The sequence below is a fragment of the Homarus americanus genome, unplaced genomic scaffold, assembly GCF_018991925.1.
Source record: "Homarus americanus isolate GMGI-L3 unplaced genomic scaffold, GMGI_Hamer_2.0 scaffold40730, whole genome shotgun sequence".
In the NCBI taxonomy this organism is placed as follows: domain Eukaryota; kingdom Metazoa; phylum Arthropoda; class Malacostraca; order Decapoda; family Nephropidae; genus Homarus; species Homarus americanus.
The window spans coordinates 1-20122 of NW_024752855.1; the positions used below are offsets into that span (position 1 = coordinate 1).

The 20122-nt window shown below is 43.3% G+C and overlaps 2 protein-coding genes across 2 annotated transcripts in view; both read left to right on the forward strand.

Moving 5' to 3' along the window:
* Window positions 1-1370: 1370 nt before the first annotated feature.
* Window positions 1371-4111, forward strand: LOC121855208 (protein lava lamp-like; the record flags this gene model as incomplete). Its single annotated transcript, XM_042350074.1, has 3 exons — window positions 1371-1661; window positions 1865-3963; window positions 4088-4111. Coding segments are annotated over 3 exons (2414 nt in total), but the record flags the coding sequence as incomplete, so codon positions are not given.
* A 2-nt stretch (window positions 4112-4113) lies between these two features.
* LOC121855202 (trichohyalin-like) overlaps window positions 4114-20122 on the forward strand; it is a 67860-nt gene continuing 51851 nt past the window's right edge. The window contains exons 1-9 of the mRNA XM_042350068.1: window positions 4114-8713; window positions 8748-9273; window positions 9315-9590; window positions 10286-11821; window positions 12663-12866; window positions 13478-13666; window positions 14219-14399; window positions 15787-15930; window positions 19584-19691. Coding sequence (XP_042206002.1) covers window positions 4365-8713; window positions 8748-9273; window positions 9315-9590; window positions 10286-11821; window positions 12663-12866; window positions 13478-13666; window positions 14219-14399; window positions 15787-15930; window positions 19584-19691 — 7513 coding nt within the window. The 5' untranslated portion in view covers window positions 4114-4364. The remainder of the gene's footprint in view (window positions 8714-8747; window positions 9274-9314; window positions 9591-10285; window positions 11822-12662; window positions 12867-13477; window positions 13667-14218; window positions 14400-15786; window positions 15931-19583; window positions 19692-20122) is intronic.

Genomic DNA, 20122 nt, shown 5'->3' on the forward strand with positions numbered 1-20122 from the left:
TGGTGATATTACAACCACACCTTGACCATTATCCTGGTGATATTACTACCACACCTTGACCAGTATCCTGGTGACATTACTACCACACCTTGACCATTATCTTGGTGACATTACTACCACACCTTGACCATTATCTTGGTGACATTACTACCACACCTTGACCATTATCTTAGTGACACTACTACCACACCTTGACCATTATCCTGGTGACATTACTCCCACACCTTGACCATTATCCTGGTGACATTACTACCACACCTTGACCATTATCTTGGTGACATTACTACCAGATCTTGACCATTATCTTGGTGACATTACAACCACACCTTGACCATTATCTTAGTGACACTACTACCACACCTTGACCATTATCTTGGTGATATTACAACCACACCTTGACCATTATCCTGGTGACATTACTCCCACACCTTGACCATTATCCTGGTGACATTACAACCACACCTTGACCATTATCCTGGTGACATTACTACCACACCTTGACCATTATCTTAGTGACACTACTACCACACCTTGACCATTATCTTAGTGACACTACTACCACGCCTTGACCATTATCTTGGTGATATTACAACCACACCTTGACCATTATCTTAGTGACACTACTACCACACCTTGACCATTATCTTGGTGATATTACAACCACACCTTGACCATTATCTTAGTGACACTACTACCACACCTTGACCATTATCCTGGTGACATTACTACCACACCTTGACCATTATCTTAGTGACATTACTCCCACACCTTGACCATTATCTTGGTGATATTACAACCACACCTTGACCATTATCTTAGTGACACTACTACCACACCTTGACCATTATCTTGGTGACATTACTACCACACCTTGACCATTATCTTGGTGACGTTACTCCCACACCTTGACCATTATCTTGGTGACATTACAACCACACCTTGACCATTATCTTGGTGACATTACTACCAGATCTTGACCATTATCTTGGTGACATTACTACCAGACCTTGACCATTATCTTGGTGACATTGCTACCACACCTTGACCATTATCTTGGTGACATTACAACCACACCTTGACCATTATCTTGGTGACATTACTACCAGATTTTGACCATTATCTTGGTGACACTACAACCACACCTTGACCATTATCTTGGTGACATTACTACCAGACCTTGACCATTATCTTGGTGACATTACTACCAGATCTTGACCATTATCTTGGTGACACTACAACCACACCTTGACCATTATCTTGGGACATTGCTCCCAGACCTTGACCACTATCTTAGTGACATTACTACCAGACCTTGACCATTATCTTGGTGACATTACTACCACACCTTGACCATTATTTTTCCATTACAGACAAGTTAATTCAGAAGGGAGGAGACAAAATGGCTGATGCGGTTGCGTTGGCTGATGCTCGAGGCATTGCCAGGAACCCTTCACTCTCCACCATCAACGAGGAGCGCTCCTCCCAGATCTCTGTGTATGAGTCGGCCGTATCCGAGGCGTCGGGTGAAGACGAAGCAGTTTCAGTCAGCATCGACGGCAGGGAGGTCTCGCTCTCACTCTACGAAACACCAGATATTTCAGAGGCAGAAGCCAAACAAATAGCTGAGATCTACGCTGATGAAATATCTGATCATTTGTCAGGTATGTTCCCTGTCTTATCTTGGTAAGTTAGGCCGTTTACCACAAAAATTATGTCTTATACGGATCTTGATCTTTAATTATCTGTTGTTAAATTCAGCTCGTATACAGTAATTTTTAACTGTGAGCTGGAGGGAGAGGATGAACTTGTTATAACAGTTATTTTGAATAACACTAACTTGCCTTATCTGTGATTGTTGTTACAGCACACGACAATAACCAAGCTGCGTTGCCTCCTCTCCGCTTCACTCGAGAGACGTCACGGAAGGGTCCACTTATAATGGAAGCTATGGTGATTGATGTCGAGAATGAAGCGTTCGACGAATACATGAGTATGGCCGACATTGTATACGATGATGCTCGCACGGAGGCTGATGTGGAGGAGTTATCAGCCATGGAGGCAGTGATGGTGGAGGAACGGGAAGCACTGCGCACTGATATTGCAGACCTGCCCGATATGGAAGTGTGGGAGGAGGAGCACCTGTCCACCCACACGGTGTCAGTGGACGGTAAGGCCGTGGCCCGGGTTAGTGAACAAAACGTGCTCCAGCATGACCTCCGATCTCTTAGTGAGCAGGGAATGAGCCTGTTAAAAGAGCAGGGTAAAGAGACACGTGTTCTTGGTAAAGGTGAGGCTGTTGGTATCGAGGAACAGCAGGTAATTAGTGCTGCAGCCAAGTCACTCATTACTGAAAAAGCTCATCAGACTATGGCAGAAGCTCAACAGGAGCCGGGTCTGAATATCGCCCAAGCAGAAGAGCAAGCTGTACTAACTGGTGCTGAGAAGATGAAAAGTGAAAAAGTTGAGAGGAAGCAAGCAAAACGATCTATTGAGACTCGGGAGGTGGCAGTGGCAGAAGAACAACAGTTTCTCTCTGAGGGGGGTACTTTGTCAGATTTAACCAACTTAAGTAAAATTGTTGAACGATACCCCAGCCTTGTAACACAAGAGGCCGTGGCGGTGACATCACCTGAGGCAGTAGAACAAGCCAAGTCGATGGAGTCTGAGGAGAGACCTTCTAAAAAGGCGAAAAAAGCTTCTGTAAAGAAAACTCAGGTTAAAGGTGAAGCAGCTGTTGTTGAGTCTGCTGAAGTGTATGAAGGAGAGGCGAAATTGATATCGGAGCAGCAGGTGACAGCACAGAAGGCAAAGGCAGTTATCTCAGAGCAAAAAGGCTACAAAGTTACAAGTGCAGAAGTCATGGAAGATGTGGCATTCCTTGAAACTGACACGGCGAACCTCCGGCAGGCACAGGTGAAGGATGCCACCCAACACGAAGCTCTTATGATGGAGCAAGCTGAAGTTGTTAGCGGCCAGGCCCCGAAGAGCTTAAAGGTGAAAAAGGCCAAAACTCAAAAGGCAACAGTTGGCCAAGTCTCTGCTGCAGGCGTCGCTCAGCAGCAAGAACAAGAGTATTACACTGCTCCCCAGGACATTCCCGAATATTTCCAGGCCGAGGAGACTGAGGCCGATTTCAGTGAACTGCATTCCATGTTGGAACCCATGCAACAAGCCGAGCAGTATGGCTATGAGCATGCAGCGTTCTTTGAAGGCCTCACACCAGAGCAGCAATTGGCCATACAACTCGACCCAAGTTACCGAGAGGCTGTAGAGGTGGCTATTAGACAAGGATATTCCCAAGCTGGTGACCTAACTCTGATGACCGGGCAGGAGACTCAGGCCTTCGCCCACCAGACTCTTCATGAGGCAGTGGAAGGTTATGAGCAGATGGGATTATCTGGAGACATTAGAGATATGGCTGATTATATGCGAGCGATGAGTGACAGAGCCCAAGTCTTGACGGACACTACTAGAGAAGCTGTCATGATCCAAGAAGCTGACGTTGATTATGCAAACCTTAATGTCTTTAACAAAGAGGATATGTCTCACATGTTAACAGTAGCTGAAGAACGAAGCGGGTCTCTGGCAGAATGTATAGTGGTGCAGGAGGCAGATTTACAATCAGAAGCTGCAATTGTATCTCAGCGACCAGCTGCTCAACCTGAAAGAGCTGTTGCTGGTATTGTTGAGGGAGCCGCTGAGTCTGTAACTGTGGGCGAACCTCCAGTAGTGGCAGAAATGGACACCAGTAAAGGTGTAGTGCAGAAGACTGGAGAAGCCAGAGAAAAGAAACGATCTGCTGCTGAGTCTGCTGCTGAAGATGAAAAAGTAATGGCAGCATCTAAAGGTGAGTCAGTCATCATAACTCACATGGATGAAGCGGTGGCAAAGAAAGCCAAGATAGAGAAAACCACAGAAGATGGCGAGGCCAAGGATATTAAAGATACTGCTGAATTAGCGACTGTTAGTTTGACACCAGAGCAGATTCAAGCAAGAAAGGAGGAACTTCAGGCAAAAATGGAAATTCTACGATCCAAGAAAGAAGGTGCATTAATTAGAACTCCGAGCAGTGAGTCACTCACTTCAGAAATCACTCAATGTCAAAAACTGAAGAGAAGTCTGTCGCACAGCAGGACGAGGAAGCTGAAGGTGAAAAGAAAGATGTCTCACAGAAGGCTGTCTCTCACAAACGAGGTGCATCTCAAGAAAAAATTTCTCTGAAAACTGGTGAATCTCAGCAAGATGAAACCCAGGAAAAACCTGTATCTCAGAAGGATGTACTAACTGAAGAAGGGTTGCAACAGCAAGAGGAAATTTCCCAAGAAAAGGTAGCCCCCATTAAAAGGTCATCCCGTGTTAGTGATATGACTTCAGCAATAGTATCTAAAGTTTCTGATATATCTAATGCAGTAGCAGCTGCAATGGGACTGAAAGCAGCAGTTGCCGAAGAAAGTGTTGTACCCGAAGAGTCGGTTGATGACTTAAAACTCCCTGCCACTCCTAAGAAAATTCCAGTTGTTATAGGTAAAGACAATAGTGGAAAGGATGCAACAGCATCTACAGCCATAGGAGTTATCAGAACAGCCCAAAAAGAGACCACCATAAATGGTGAAAAAGGTGTAGTGGAAGGAGTAGTAGCTGGCGCCCAAGAAGTGATGGCAGCTGTGGCCGCAAAGAAGGAAGAAATCTTAGCCAAAAAGCAGGAATTGCTTGCTAAAAAAGAGGCTGCCATGAAACTCCGAGAAGCTAGTGAGGAACCTTCTAGCGAATTTACAACCACTAGTGAAATAAGTACAGACTCGTCCAGTGGGATTGAAAGTTGTATAGAATTAAAGAAAACTGAGAAGGATATAACAGATGGTAAGGTTTCTTTGATGAGTGAACAACGTTCAGAGACAGAACAAGAGTATGAGGAGTCCTGCACATCGACTGATGTAACATTGTCGTTTAAGAAGAAAGGCAAGACATTTGAGAAGGATGAGGCTACGGCTCACTTGACGTTAGATCTAAAAGAGAAGAAAGAAAAACAAAAGTTCGTGGATCTTGCAGATTCCTTGAAGGAAACAGAACTACAATTTCAAAGAACATCAAATATTATGGCGGCAGCCTTAGGAGAGGCCTACTTGACATCAGAAAAGGTTCAAGACAGAAAAGAAAAGATGGAAGCAGCAACAGATGAAGGGAAGGTAGTGGACGGCAAAGTTCAACAGAGCGTTTTTGACGTTGCTGGGAAGCGAGGCCAGGCGACGGTCACTGGAAGTGTGGACAGTGACCAACTGACTGATGGAGTGGCAATCGACGCTTCGCTCCCTGGGAAAAAAGCTCAATCTCCCGAAGCTATGGCTAAGGATAAAGCTGAAACGAATGAAGACGAAAAACCTAAGCAGACTGAAGTTAAGGAAGCAGACAAAGCTAAAAAAGCTGCCTTGTCGGAAGTAGACAAAGCTAAGAAGGCTGATGTGAAGGAAACAGACGATGCTAAGAATGCTGACTTAACAGAAGCAGACAGAGCTAAGAAGGCTGAATTGTCAGAGGCAGACAAATCTAAGAAGGCTGACTTGTCCGAAGCAGAAAAAGCTATGATGGCAGACATAACAGAAGCAGATAAAGCTAAGAAGTCTAACTTGTCCAAAGCAGAAAAAGCTAAGGAGGCTGACTTGTCTGAAGCAGAGAAGGCTAAAAAGGCTGACTTGTCGGAAGTAGACAAAGCTAAGAAGGCTGACTTGTCAAAAATAGACAAAGCTAAGAAGGTTGACTTGTCAGAAGCAGACAAAGCTAAGAAGGCTGACTTGTCCGAAGCAGAAAAAGCTAAGAAGGTTGACTTGCTCGAAGCAGAAATAGCTAAGAAGGCTGACTTGTCCGAAGCAGAAAAAGCTAAGATGGCAGACTCAACAGAAGCAGACAAAGCTAAGAAGGCTGACTTGTCCGAGGTAGAAAAAGCTAAGAAGGCTGACTTGCTCGAAGCAGAAAAAGCTAAGAAGGCTGACTTATCCGAAGCACAAAAAGCTAAGATGGCAGACTCAACAGAAGCTGCCATAGCTAAGAAAGCTGGCTTAACAGAAACAGACAAAGCTAAGAAGGCTGACTTGTCAGAAGCAGATAAAGCTAAAATGGCTGACTTAACAGATGCAGACAAAGCTAAGAAGGCTGACTTGTCCGAAGTAGACAAAGCTAAGAAGGCTGACATGTCCGAAGTAGACAAAGCTAAGAAGGCTGAAGTGAAGGAAGCTGACACAGCTAAGAAGGCTGACTTGACCGATGTAGACAAATCTAAGAAAGCTGACTTGTCCGAAGCAGACAAAGCTAAGAAGGCTGAATTATCAGATGCAGACAAAGCTAAGAAGGCTGACTTGTCAGATGCAGACAAAGCTAAGAAGGCTGGAGTGAAGGAAGCTGACAAAGCTAAGAAGGCTGGCTTGACCGAAGTAGACAAATCAAAGAAAGCTGACTTGTCCGAAGCAGACAAAGCTAAGAAGGCTGAATTATCAGATGCAGACAAAGCTAAGAAGGCTGAAGTGAGGGAAGCAGACAAAGCAAAGAAGGCTGACTTGACAGAAGCAGACAAAGATAAGAATGCGGAAGTAAAGGAAGCAGACAAAGCTAAGAAGACTGAATTGTCAGAAGCAGACAAAGTTAAGAAGGCGGGCTTGATAGAACCAGAAAAGGCTAAGAAGGCTGACTTGTCTGAAGCAGACAAAGCTAAAAAGGCTGAAGTAATGGAAGCAGACAAAGCAAAGAAGGCTGACTTGACAGAAGCAGACAAAGCAAAAAAGGCTGAAGTAATGGAAGCAGACAAAGCAAAGAAGGCTGACTTGACAGAAGCAGACAAAGCAAAAAAGGCTGAAGTAATGGAAGCAGACAAAGCAAAGAAGGCTGACTTGACAGAAGCAGATAAAGCTAAGAAGGCTGAAGTGAAGGAAACAGACATAGCTAAAAAGGCTGATTTGTCTAAAGCAGACAAATCAAAGAAAGCTGACTTGTCCGAAGCAGACAAAGCTAAGAAGGCTGAATTATCAGATGCAGACAAAGCTAAGAAGGCTGAAGTGAAGGAAACAGACATAGCTAAAAAGGCTGACTTATCTGAAGCAGACGAAGCTAAAAAGGCTGAAGAGAAGGAAACAGACATAGCTAAAAAGGCTGATTTATCTGCAGTAGACGAAGCTAAGAAGGCTGCCTTGACAGAAGCAGACAAAGCTAAGAAGGCTGACTTGACCGAAGCAGACAAAGCTAAGAAGGCTGACTTATCTGAAGCAGACGAAGCTAAAAAGGCTGAAGAGAAGGAAGTAGACAAAGTTAAAAAGTCTGAAGTGAAGGAAGCAGACAAAGCTAAGGAGGCTGACCTGACCGAAGCAGACAAATCCAAAAAAGCTGACTTGTCCGAAATAGACAAAGCTAAAAAGGCTGACTTGACAGAAGCAGATAAAGCTAAGAAGGCTGAAGTGAAGGAAATAGACATAGCTAAAAAGGCTGATTTATCTGCAGTAGATAAAGCTAAGAAGGCTGCCTTGACAGAAGCAGACAAAGCTAAGAAGGCTGACTTGTCCGAAGCAGACAAAGCTAAGAAAGCTGACTTGTCCGAAGCAGACAAAGCTAAGAAGGCTAACTTATCTGAAGCAGACGAAGCTAAAAAGGCTGGAGAGAAGGAAGTAGACAAAGCTAAGAAGGCTGACCTGACCGAAGCAGACAATTCTAAAAAAGATGACTTGTCCGAAACAGACAAAGCTAAGAACGCGGAATTGTTAAAAGCAGATAAAGCTAAAAAGGTTGAAGTGAAGGAAACAGACAAAGCTAAGAAAGCGGACTTGTCAGAAGCAGACAAAGCTAAGAAAGCTGAAGAGAAAAATGCAGATAAAGCTATGAAGGTTGAGGAGAAGGAAAGAGACAAATCTATGAAGGCAGGCCTGTCAGAGGCTGACAAAGCTAAGAAACATGACATGACAGAAGCAGACAAAGCTAAGAAGGCTGACTTGCCTGAAGCAGACAAAGCAAAGAAGGCTGACTTAGCCAAAGCAGACAAAGATATGAAAGCTGACTTGGCCGAAGTAGATAAGGCTAAGATGTCTGAAGTTAAGGAAGCAGACAAAGCTAAGAAAGCTGACTTGTCCGAAGCAGACAAAGCTAAGAAGGTTGATTTGTCTGAAGCAGATAAAGCTAAGAAGGCTGGCTTGTATGAAGCAGACAAAGCTAAGAAGGCTGACCTACCCGAAGCAGACAAAGCTAAGAAGCCTGAAGTGAAGGAAGTAGACAAGGCTAAGAAGGCTGAGGAGAAGGAAGCAGAAAAAGCTAAGATGGCTGAGGAGAAGGAAGCAGAAAAAGCTAAGATGGCTGAGGAGAAGGAAGTAGACAAAGCTAAAAAGTCTGAAGTGAAGGAAGCAGACAAAGCTAAGAAGGCTGAGGAGAAGGAAACAGACATAGCAAAGAAGGTTGAGGAGAAGGAAGCAGACAAAGCTAAGAAAGTTGAGGAGAAGGAAACAGACAAAGCTAAGAAGCCTGAGGAGAAGGAAACAGACAAAGCAAAGAAGGTTGAGGAGAAGGAAGCAGACAAAGCTAAGAAGGAGGAGAAGGAAGCAGAAAAAGCCAAGAAGACTGAAGTGAAGGAAACAGACAAAGCTAAGAAGGATGAAGGAAGCAGACAAAGCAGAGCTAAGAAGGCTGAGGAGAAGGAAGCAGACAAAGCTAAGAAGATTGAGGAAGGAAGCAGACAGCTAAGAAAGTTGGAGGAGAAGGAAACAGACAAAGCTAAGAAGCCTGGAGGAGAAGGAAACAGACAAAGCTAAGAAGGCTGAAGAGATGGAAGCAGACAAAGCTAAGAAGACTGAAGTGAAGGAAACAGACAAATCTAAAAAGGCAGAAGTGAAGGAAGCAGACAAAGCTAAGAAGGTTGAGGAAAAGGAAGCAAACAAAGATAAGATTGAGGAGAAGGAAGCAGACAAAGCTAAGAAGGATGAAATAAAGGAAGCAGACAAAGCTAAGAAGATTGAGGAGAAGGAAGCAGACAAAGCTAAGAAAGTTGAGGAGAAGGAAACAGACAAAGCTAAGAAGCCTGAGGAGAAGGAAACAGACAAAGCTAAGAAGGCTGAAGTAAAGGAAGCAGACAAAGCTAAGAAGGTTGAGGAGAAGGAAGCAGACAAAGCTAAGAAAGTTGAGGAGAAGGAAGCAGACAAAGCTAAGAAGGCTGAAGTGAAGGAAGCAGACAAAGCTAACAAGATTGAGGAGAAGGAAACAGACAAAGTTAAGAAGGCTGAAGAGATGGAAGCAGACAAAGCTAAGAAAGTTGAGAAGGAAGAGACAAAGCTAAGAAGGCTGAAGAGAAGGAAGCAGACAAAGCTAAGAAGGCTGAAGTGAAGGAAGCAGACAAAACTAAGAAGGCTGAGGAGGAGGAAGCAGACAAAGCTAAGAAGGCTGAGGAGAAGGAAGCAGACAAAGCTAAGAAAGTTGAGGAGAAGGAAGCAGACAAAGCTAAGAAGGCTGAAGTGAAGGAAGCAGATAAAGTTAAGAAAGCTGAAGAGAAGGAAGCAGACAAAGCTAAGAAGGCTGAAGTGGAGGAAGCAGACAAAGCTAACAAGGCTGAAGTGAAGGAAGCAGATAAAGTTAAGAAGGCTGAAGAGAAGGAAGCAGACAAAGCTAAGAAATGAAGAGAAGGAAGCAGACAAAGCTAAGAAAGTTGAGGAGAAAGAAGCAGGCAAAGCTAAGAATATTGAAGAGAAAGAAGAGACAAAGCTAAGAAGGCTGAGGGAGAAGAAGTAGACTTAAGAAGGCTGAGGAGGGAAGGAGACAAAGCCAAGAATGCTGAAGTGAAGGAAGCAGACAAAGCTAAGAAGGCTGAGGAGAAGGAAGCAGACAAAGCTGACAAGGCTGAGGAGAAGGATGTAGACAAAGCCAAGAAGGTTGAAGTGAAGGAAGCAGGCAAAGCTAAAAGGTTGAGGAGAAGGTTTGGAAGCAAGAAGAAGAGAAAAACAGACAAAGCTAAGAAGACTGGGGAGAAGGAAGGAGACAAAGCTAAGAAGGTTGAGGAGAAGGAAGCAGACAAAGCAAGGCTGAGGAGAAGGAAGCAGACAAAGTTAAGAAGGTTGAAGAGAAGGAAGGACAAAGTCAAAAAAGAAGAGGAGAAGGAAGTAGACAAAGCTTATAAGAAGGTTGAAGTGAAGGAAGCAGACAAAGCTAAGAAGGCTGGGGAGAAGGAAACAGACAAAGCAGAAGGCTGGGGAGAAGGAAGCAGACAAAGTTAAGAAGGTTGAAGAGAAGAAGCAGAAATAAAGCTAAGAAGGCTGGATGTTTGAAGCAGACAAAGCTAAGAAGGCTGGAGGAGAAGAAAGCAGATAAAGTTAAGAAGCCTGGGGAGAAGGAAGCAGACAAAGCTAAGAAGTCTGAGGAGAAGGAAGTAATCAAAGCTAAGGAGCCTGAGGAGAAGGAAGCAGACAAATCTAAGAAGGCTGAGGAGAAGGAAGCAGACAAAGCTAAGAAGGTTGAAGAGAAGGAAGCAGACAAAGCTAAGGAGCCTGAGGAGAAGGAAGCAGACAAAGCTAAGAAGGCTGAAGTGAAGGAAGTAGACAAATCTAAGTCTCCCGAAGCTAGAGATCGAAAGAGATCTAGCATAAAAGATAGTGATGCCAAGACAGCTAAAGAGATGTCTGAGCTTAAGGAGGAGGACAAGAAGGCTAAGTCTCCCGTACCGAGGTTGAGGAAGAGGTCGAGTGTCAAAGAGGACGATGCCAAGAAGGTTACAGAAGCAGAGGTTGATCTCGAGGGTAAGGTACAGCAAAGGAAGAGGTCGAGTGTCAAAGAGGACGATGTAGCTTCAAAGGCCAAGTCCCCTGAGCCCAGAGTAAGGAAAAGGTCGAGTCTGAGGGACGAGCAGAAGAGCGAGGCAGAGACCAAGGGTAAGGCTGGTGACGACTCGACGGCTGTGAGAGGAGCTGAGTTAAGAAAACAAGAGGAGATCCTGAAGACGAAGAAGAAGAAGAAGGAGGAGGAGGAGAAACAGATACAGGACGCACAGGAGAAGATGAGGAAACAGGAGGAGGAGATGTTGAGACTGCAGGAGGAAGAACGCGCCAGGAGGGAGAGTATGAAACGTAAGGAGGAGATGGAGAAGTTGGAGAGAGAAGAGAAGGAGATGAATGAAAGGTGGAAAAAGAAGAGAGAGGAGGGAGAAAGGCAAAGAACCGAAGAATTGGATAGAATAAAGAAAGAGGAGGAGGAGAAGGCTGAGAAGAGGAGAAAACGCAGAGAAGAACAAGAAAAATCATTGAAGGAAGAAGAAGAATATTTACAAAAAGAAGAGAAGGAAAGGAAATTGAGGTTGGAAAAGAGAAGAGAGGAACAGGAGAAATTAATAAAACAGGAGGAGGAGAAAATGATAAAAGAAGAGGAGGAAAGACGAAATAAACGAAAACAGAAGAGGTCGGAGGAAGAGAAAGCCATGAAGGAATTGGAAAATCAATACAAGAAGGAAGAAGAAGCAAGATTAGAAAGAAGACGGAAACAACAAGAGGAGGAAGATAAAGCCCAAAAACAAAGAGAGGAAGAGAGACGGAAGAGATCAGAGCAGGAACAAGAAGAAAGAAGGAAAAAGAAGCAGAAGGAGAGAGAAGTGGAAGAGAAGCGTCTGCAGGAAGAAGAAGAGCGAAGAAAAGAGAGGAGGAGAAGGAGAGAAGAGCATGATAAACTTATGGCCGAGGAGGAATCTAAAAGAGATATGGACTCCAGAAAGAAGGTGGAAGAGGAGAAGAGGAGACTGGAAGATGATCTGCGAGGGCGAGACGCGAGGAAGAAGAGAGAGGAGGAACTACTGCAACAGGGAGAAGACTTCCTGAAGAGGGTAATGGTGACCTTAGTGACAATATTTCTCTCACCACGTACAGTAGCTAAAACAACTATCTGTGCATACTTTGTGGGAAACAATATGAGACCATGGACGATAAATTTTGGTATATGAGGGTTGTCACTAGTCACACGTAAAATTTCGGAGCATAACGACCCCCACCTGCACAGATATTTGTTTTAGCTACTGTACATATAGGAGTGACGTAATTCTGTGCATCAAATTATGTCTTTAGAGAGGATCTGTTTCTGTCAATGTGTGCGTCTGTGTGTCTGTTAGTCCCAGTGTGGATTCTTGGGATGGATGAGCTGGTGATGGGTGAGGCTGGGTAGTGAGGAGCCTCATGAATAGACAAATGGAAGCCTCTGGTTTTGTTATGGGAGGGGGACACTATTGTAGAACGCAGGTGTTGCAGCAGTGTGAGAGGACGGACACAAGACAACCCTGAAAACATGAGTGTGTACCATACAATGCATGTGTGTGTACGGCTGCTGTGAACACATTACTCTACCTACAGTATATATACCTGTGCATATAGTTATCTTTTTTTATGCCACTGCCTCTTCATTAAAGATAATGTAATTGTTGATCACTTGTCACTCGCATTTGATCATTGTTGAATATTTGTCACATGCAACTGTTGATCTTTCCAGAGCTTTCACAAGCAGCTGTTGACGAACTGTCAGTTAAGAAATATTTTCAAGTGCAATAGTTATGAGTGAGGCTGTGGAGTGTCAGTGTATTGCCTGCAAGTATTCCCTTATTTAGGTTATCCTCTTCACCACACTGGTTAGTTGTCACTTTCATGATCTTGTGTTGACCTGATGGTTTACTTCAGGAGGAGGAACGTCGCCGGAAGCGCCTGGAGGAGCGTCGTCAACAAGAGGTGGAGGACGAGAGGGAGTACAAACGACTTCAACTGGAGTACGAGGAGCGCCGGCAGCAGGAGAGAAGCAGGAGGAAGATCGAGTACTCTGAGAAGGAGTTGCTTGACTCCGAGAGATACGGCTCCCTCAGCAGGTCCAGCACCCGCACCCCTGATGTGAGTCTTACCAGGGTGACTATTTTTGGGTGTTTTCACCGGCACAGGCTGTCTGTAGTGCCTGCTTCCCCTGAGGTTATTTTATTCAGTGTCTTAACAGTTATTGGTGATATATATACTATTAGTTTTTTCACAATAAGCGGTTGAACACATTTACGGGTCCACAGGGTAGATGCGAGTACCCATACCCCAATCCCCTGGACATCAGTGTCAGTTATTGGTTTAGGAATTAAGAACAAAATCCTTTGGTACAACAGGACCTCTGAGATACCCTTTACACTGTAGATCTTAACCAGTGTCTGAGTACTGCAAGATCTGTTTGTTTTTATACTTAGGTTAGACCATAATTAGTTACGGCCGTGTCAGTGTAATTCCAGCAACACTTAGGCCTCCTTCTTAGTATCGTAACTTACTTGAGCCAGTTTGGTGCGTTCTAATACCTCCAGTTTGAGGTGTCTTGGAAATATTACTTTTGATTAATTTACTTTTTCGTTATAATCAAGTAATTTTTTTAAACAAATATTACTGTAGTTGAGAAACAGATTTAAGTATTGTTAAGTTTTTCCATTCTGATTTGTTGGTGTAACTTGATGGTGTTTGTGGTCCCTCAGAGTGAAGTCATCAGCCGCCGTGACCCCAGGAGACGACCCAAGTTCAGCACCAAGCTACAGGACCGACAGACGGTGAAGGGTACCAGAGTTCGCCTTTCCTGCAACATCCTCTATCCTGCCGAGGAGGAACATCCTGAGATTGAGTGGTTCAAGGGCGGCTACCCCATCAAGGAGGATGAGAGAATGAAAGTGAGTGTATTATATTGTAACATAACCATTCAAAAGTCATCTCCTGCGCTCTGGCCCTGGCTGGTACTGTATTCTGAACATTACGTTTCACCTGGATTAAGTCTCTGTCTAGACTCTAGATGCACAGATAATTGTGTGAAAATATCCAATAAGTAAACTACATGACAACAGTGACCCGTGAATTGGAATTGGCCCTTAGCTAAATCCAGAGGCTAGAATTTACTTCCTATTTTATAAGAAAATTGCTGTTGTCAAGGTGGGAAGACTAGAAGGTGTGTGATTAAATATTTATGTCCAGTATATTGTCTAGTTAAGAGGGATTTGAGGAGTAAAAATAGTCAACGTTCATTAAAGTTTGTGTGATACTGAACCTCTTGCATCTTCTTAGCGAGTATTAGTGGCACTGTTTTCCTGTCTGTAAGTGTGACTGTCTTCCAAAAAGTTCATATGTGAGGATGAATGACTGATCAGCTGGACAGGAAAACGTATAAAAGACATCTTATTCTTGCTCCTTTTTATATTGTTTTCCAAAATGTTAATTCTCTGCATCAGATTGTTAACTATGAGGGCGTGGCGTCGCTGGAGCTGAGCCACACCTGCCGTGGTGACTCCGGCGAGTACACCTGCACCGCCAAAAACCGCCATGGCCGCGCCTCCACCACCTGTGACCTCAGAGTGAAGGGCGAGGAGGACCACAAGCCCAGCCCGCCCACCTTCACCACCAGTCTACGAGGTATGTACAGGGGGCCCCCTTTCACCACCAGTCTATGTGGTACAGTCCGTCACTTATAAACCACACAGACTGGCGGCCTTGAAATTCCTAACCGGCAGCTTCGCTTGGTCCATCCCTCCCCCACCTCCCGAAACATACGAACCAGGTAATTAATCGGTGATCAGTCAAGGTGTAAAGTCAACACTTGCCCCCCCAACACGTTAGTAGGGATAGTTTTAGAAACAAAAAGAAAACTTTTTTTTAAGTTCTTTATCCATGCTAATGGAGCTCTGGCTACCAATAACTTTAGGAGCTTCTAAACTTGGAAAAGCTCTCTAATTGGTCCATGGAATGAAGCTGTCTGATTGGTCCAGGAAATACAAAAAAATTATTTCGAAAATATGTAAAAAATTTTCCCCTCTCTCTCACGATACACTCGTGTTCCCTCCCTCTCACGATTCACTCGTATTCCCTCTCTCTCACGATACACTCGTGTTCCCTCCCTCTCACGATACACTCGTGTTCCCTCTCTCTCACGATTCACTCGTATTCCCTCTCTCTCACGATACACTCGTGTTCCCTCTCTCTCACGATTCACTCGTGTTCCCTCTCTCTCACGATTCACTCGTATTCCCTCTCTCTCACGATACACTCGTGTTCCCTCCCTCTCACGATACACTCGTGTTCCCTCCCTCTCACGATTCACTCGTATTCCCTCTCTCTCACGATACACTCGTGTTCCCTCTCTCTCACGATTCACTCGTATTCCCTCTCTCTCACGATACACTCGTGTTCCCTCTCTCTCACGATACACTCGTGTTCCCTCTCTCTCACGATTCACTCGTATTCCCTCTCTCTCACGATACACTCGTGTTCCCTCCCTCTCACGATACACTCGTGTTCCCTCCCTCTCACGATTCACTCGTATTCCCTCTCTCTCACGATACACTCGTGTTCCCTCCCTCTCACGATACACTCGTGTTCCCTCTCTCTCACGATTCACTCGTATTCCCTCTCTCTCACGATACACTCGTGTTCCCTCCCTCTCACGATACATTCGTGTTCCCTCCCTCTCACGATACACTCGTGTTCCCTCCCTCTCACGATACACTCGTGTTCCCTCCTCTCTTGATACACCCTTGTTCCTTCCCTCTCATGCTACACTCGTGTTCCCTCACTCTCACAGTGCACTCCTGTTCCATCCCTCTCACAATACACTCACTCTCTACCACTTAAACTTTCATTGTATTATAACTTAAATATTATATTTTCCAGTTAATGAAATAAAGAAGTCCGAGGAACAGCTGGAGTATTGAAGGAAATATCTTGGACCTTTTTTTTCTAGTTTATGTTGAATAAAGAAATGTGAGCATCTGGACGTTACTAGAGTTTGTTGTTGGTGTTTCAGAACGTTACGTGAGTGAGGACGACGAGCTGGTGTTGTCATGTCACGTAATTGGCTTCCCAGAGCCTAAGATTACCTGGCTGAAGGACGCCGACAAGCTGCCCGCCTCCCTACGCTTCCAGACCACCATCACCGAGGAGGGCATCTGTGAGTACTTCTTGTTTATCATTTAATTTTACTACTGTATCATTAATGCCGCAAATATAAATGATAATAATTTCCTACTCACAGATGTCAGAAGTGGACCGAATGACCTAAATATTCTTGCTAATCTTTATGGAGAAACTCTGAGAGAAGTTTCTACTCTAACATGTTAAAGATCTGACTTACTATAGAGGGGAATAAACACCCAAACCGCTGGACCTGTCGACATCAGACATCATGGACATTGTCCTTCAGACTTAACTATTACTTGGTTCATGATAAAAGCAGACCAAGGTTCAAATATTACAGTGGTGATTATGAGAGGATGCGGGAGGAGTTAGGAGTATTCACTGGCCTGACTCACTGGTAAACAAGAATATGGATACTACCCTGAACATCACAGCCAGTAAAGTGAACAATTTGATTGATAAATATATGCCTACTGGCTCCAGGAATACAAATAACTCGTTACACATGAACCATTCAGTGGTTGACAAGGTTAAGAAGAAATCTCAGAAATTCAAAGATGGGTGGAGACAAATGATGAGCAGGACAGGAGGATGTATGTCAGGTCCAGGAACCAAGCAAAATCCGAGAGTAGAGAGGCTGAAAAAAAGAGTTCCAGAGGTTGATTGCAAGTGAGGTCAGGTTTTCTACCATTACATAAAGTCGAAATTAAAGACGCGTGTTGGTGTATTAGTTGTATCAGAGCTGAGACTCAAACCAGGCATTAACAAAAATTCTCAATGTTTACGCAAGAGGGTGCAAACAATCTCCCTGCGTTTCGTAAAAGATGGTTTGACACAGCAATAACACATTTTGTTCTCACAAGAGTGTATTAGAAACAAATTGTCAAAGCTAAATGTTCATAAGAACCCTCACCCTGACAGCGTGCATCCCAAAGAGCTAAGAGAGATGTGCAACAAGCTTGCCGAGCCTCTTAAAATCCTGTTCTGCAGATGCAAGAATATGCAAAAGATCTTCATCGACTGGAAAACAGCATATGTGACTCCTATATTCAACAAGGAGATCGTCACTCCACAAATAATTATTTATAGGCCGGTCAGTTTGACCAGCATTGTGTGTAAAATACTAGACAGCATTATAAGAGACGTCACGATAGAACATTTACTATGAAACATCCTAGTAAAGGAATGCCACAATGGTGCTGGAGGCGTATCACATGTCCCACCCGAATGTGAAAAAGACCTGTGTGTATGTTGACAAAGAATTGAAGTTGAGAGGTCATTGTGAGAAGAAGGTGAATCTAGCGATTAAGCTAGTAGGTCGTATAAGAAGGTCGTTCAGATAGCTAGATGATCCGTCCCTTGTAACGCTCTTAGAAAGTGAGGTGCATCCTCGTTTGGAATACTGTCACCCCGTCTGGTCCTTGAGATATGCTAGGGACTGTCAGTTGATTGAAAATGTAAAAAAGGAGGCCCACCAGACTGGTGCCTGTAGTATGGAACCTCAGTTACCCAGAGAGATTAGAATGCCTGCAACTGCCTAGCTAATAGAAGTGTGTAAACACCTCAGGGGACATTACTCAGTCAAATGTCCATATCTGGACCTGACGGATACCCGCTCCACTAGTGGTCACAGCTTAAGGTTGAAGGAGCCACATTTAAAATTGTTATGGCAAGCTTTTCCTGAGTGAGGGTTGTGAACTCTTGGAACACTCTGCCAAAGTGCGTAACAGAGACATAACTGAGCACCACCCTTACAGGTTACTTGAGAATTTAACTCTTATTTATTAGCAGGACTCTTAGTATTAGCACCACATTAATGCTTCAATAGCACCAGGACTAAGAGCCTCCTTGCACTACTTTGTTACATTCGCCAACAAGTAAAGTGCTGACCCTCATACATTTGGTCACTCCAGAAACCCATACTACTGATTACGTACTTGGATAATCGGATGAATAGTATACCCAATAAGTAACTCTACTTATAGTTGTGGACTCAAAACAATGCTTATGAGCTGGCTTTATTTACTCCACACATGAGATCAACACGTGGACAACAAACACATTCTGGCCATCTCCTCTGAACAGCTTGCTGTAAGTAAGTTCTTCATCTCAGCACACCACTGTGTTAGACAATGTTGTCAGATCTTAACAGCCTTCATCCAGCTCCATTCTGATGGTGGACGTCGTCCTGGCATACGACGACTACCCGTGGTCTATTCAATAATCTGAGATATGATGAGGGAGCGTCAGAAAAGTGTAAACTCAATTACAAATAATCACATGCGTCTGGCAAGGAAGACGCATGGCATCGACACAGACGATGTTTAAGTTATGTTATTTCTTACTTGGCACATGAGACTTTCAACTATGTTAAAACATGAACACCGATATTCAACAAAGTTCAACTGAGTTAACTTCACTTAATATGGTGGCGCGAGGCACTCGTTTCATACCTGAGATACGATGAGGGAGCATCAGAAAAGTGGCTCTCTCTCCCGTGCACACAGTTATATACGAAGCTAATGGCAACTTAGGCACGTCGAAGGGGGCCACTTCACGCCTTTACATACATGTTCATTTAAATCAGTTGCTGTACATTTGGCTATGAAAATCAGTCTATTGTTTACAATTTAACCAGTATTCGAGCTTGCACGGCAATACTGAAATTGACTTCAAACACACAAGCTGACAACGTCTTTCTTATAACTTCATCAAAACACGAACAAGGGCCTACTGATAGTTTGCCGCTAGATCTTAGGACAATAAGAGACTGACATATTCTTTCAGGAGATTAATTACTTTCCAAAATACAAAATTGACAATAATTTCAATACAAACATCAGATTCTCTGATGACTGGGAATCAAATAAACTAACTTCAGTTGCAATTGGAAACTCAGGGCGTCCCCAAGGACGATATCAGGATACATCACCTAGACTGGCAAACTCTACACTGAACTTATTAGACAATTCTACTTAAAGTTAATACATCACTTACAAGGGATCTTGAATGTTTCATCTGTAAGTAGATATATCTAACTTAATGTAATACATATGCATTCGCTCTCAATATTAAATCTCCGAACATCATATGAGATATTAAGAGATATTAGAGTCTCTGAGGTACACAAGAAAAAACGGAGGTCTCGGGCAAACTGAAGTGGTGGGAAAACGGACGTCCCAGAGGGGGGACTCAATAAAGAAGTCATTGCTACATGTTTTATGGGTTATTGAGCGTAATATGAATCTCTTGATTTCACTTTAAGTAACTTGTACGACCGTGGAAGTACATTCTACCCAAATTTTATGGTGTGATGTAAACACAGATGGTATTTACTTGTGTCTTTTAAGTGATTTTGAAATAAGTTTCTGATGTAACAATGTTAAAAATGGTAATCTTCGTTTCAATAGAAAACTAATTTTATTACAATATTACCGACTATTTAGGTGACCTGTTGACGATGAGGAATATGTCTTAAGGACAGTATAAGTTGCACAAACCAACGAAAATACTTTAGATTTTTATTGTAATTTCAACACTTATTTATGTTATTTAAATAAAAATAAACACTGTGCAATACAGTATATCTTATTTACTCTGCCTCAATAATGACACCATTTATATGTTTATCTGTTTTCTATATAACTTCTGTACGTATTTTACCATATTATTATATTACCTTTACAGGTAAACTGACCATCAGCTCCCCGCGTTCTGCTGACTCCGGCACTTACACCTGCCACGCTGAGAACAGAGTCTACCGTGACGAGATATCCGGAATTGTTCAAGTTCAGGGTAAGCGCCGATGTCGTTTTCTTCACCAGATAATATATATAGAGAATGTTAGTTATATGTGAAGGGTAACAATGTTATCTGAAAACTGTCAAATACTGTATATAGATAGATAGATGTTTGTTTGAATAACCGCCATACATGTTCACATTGGCTCAGCATGTATAGAGACAGTGCAATCATACAAACAAAGGTAAATATTTAGTCTACTCGACCTAGGCTAACCCAAGAAAGCTGTCAAAGGCTCATTATGAATAACATTAGTTTGCACTGAAGAATGTAGATTAGGTAAATGTTAATTTTAGACAGAAGCGCCATTAACGTAAGCAATATTAATTTAGATATTTGTATAATTGTGACTATTTATTTTACTTATGGAAAGAAAAACTATGTGTATTAAACTTGGAGTTACATACACAACTAATTAATCTCTC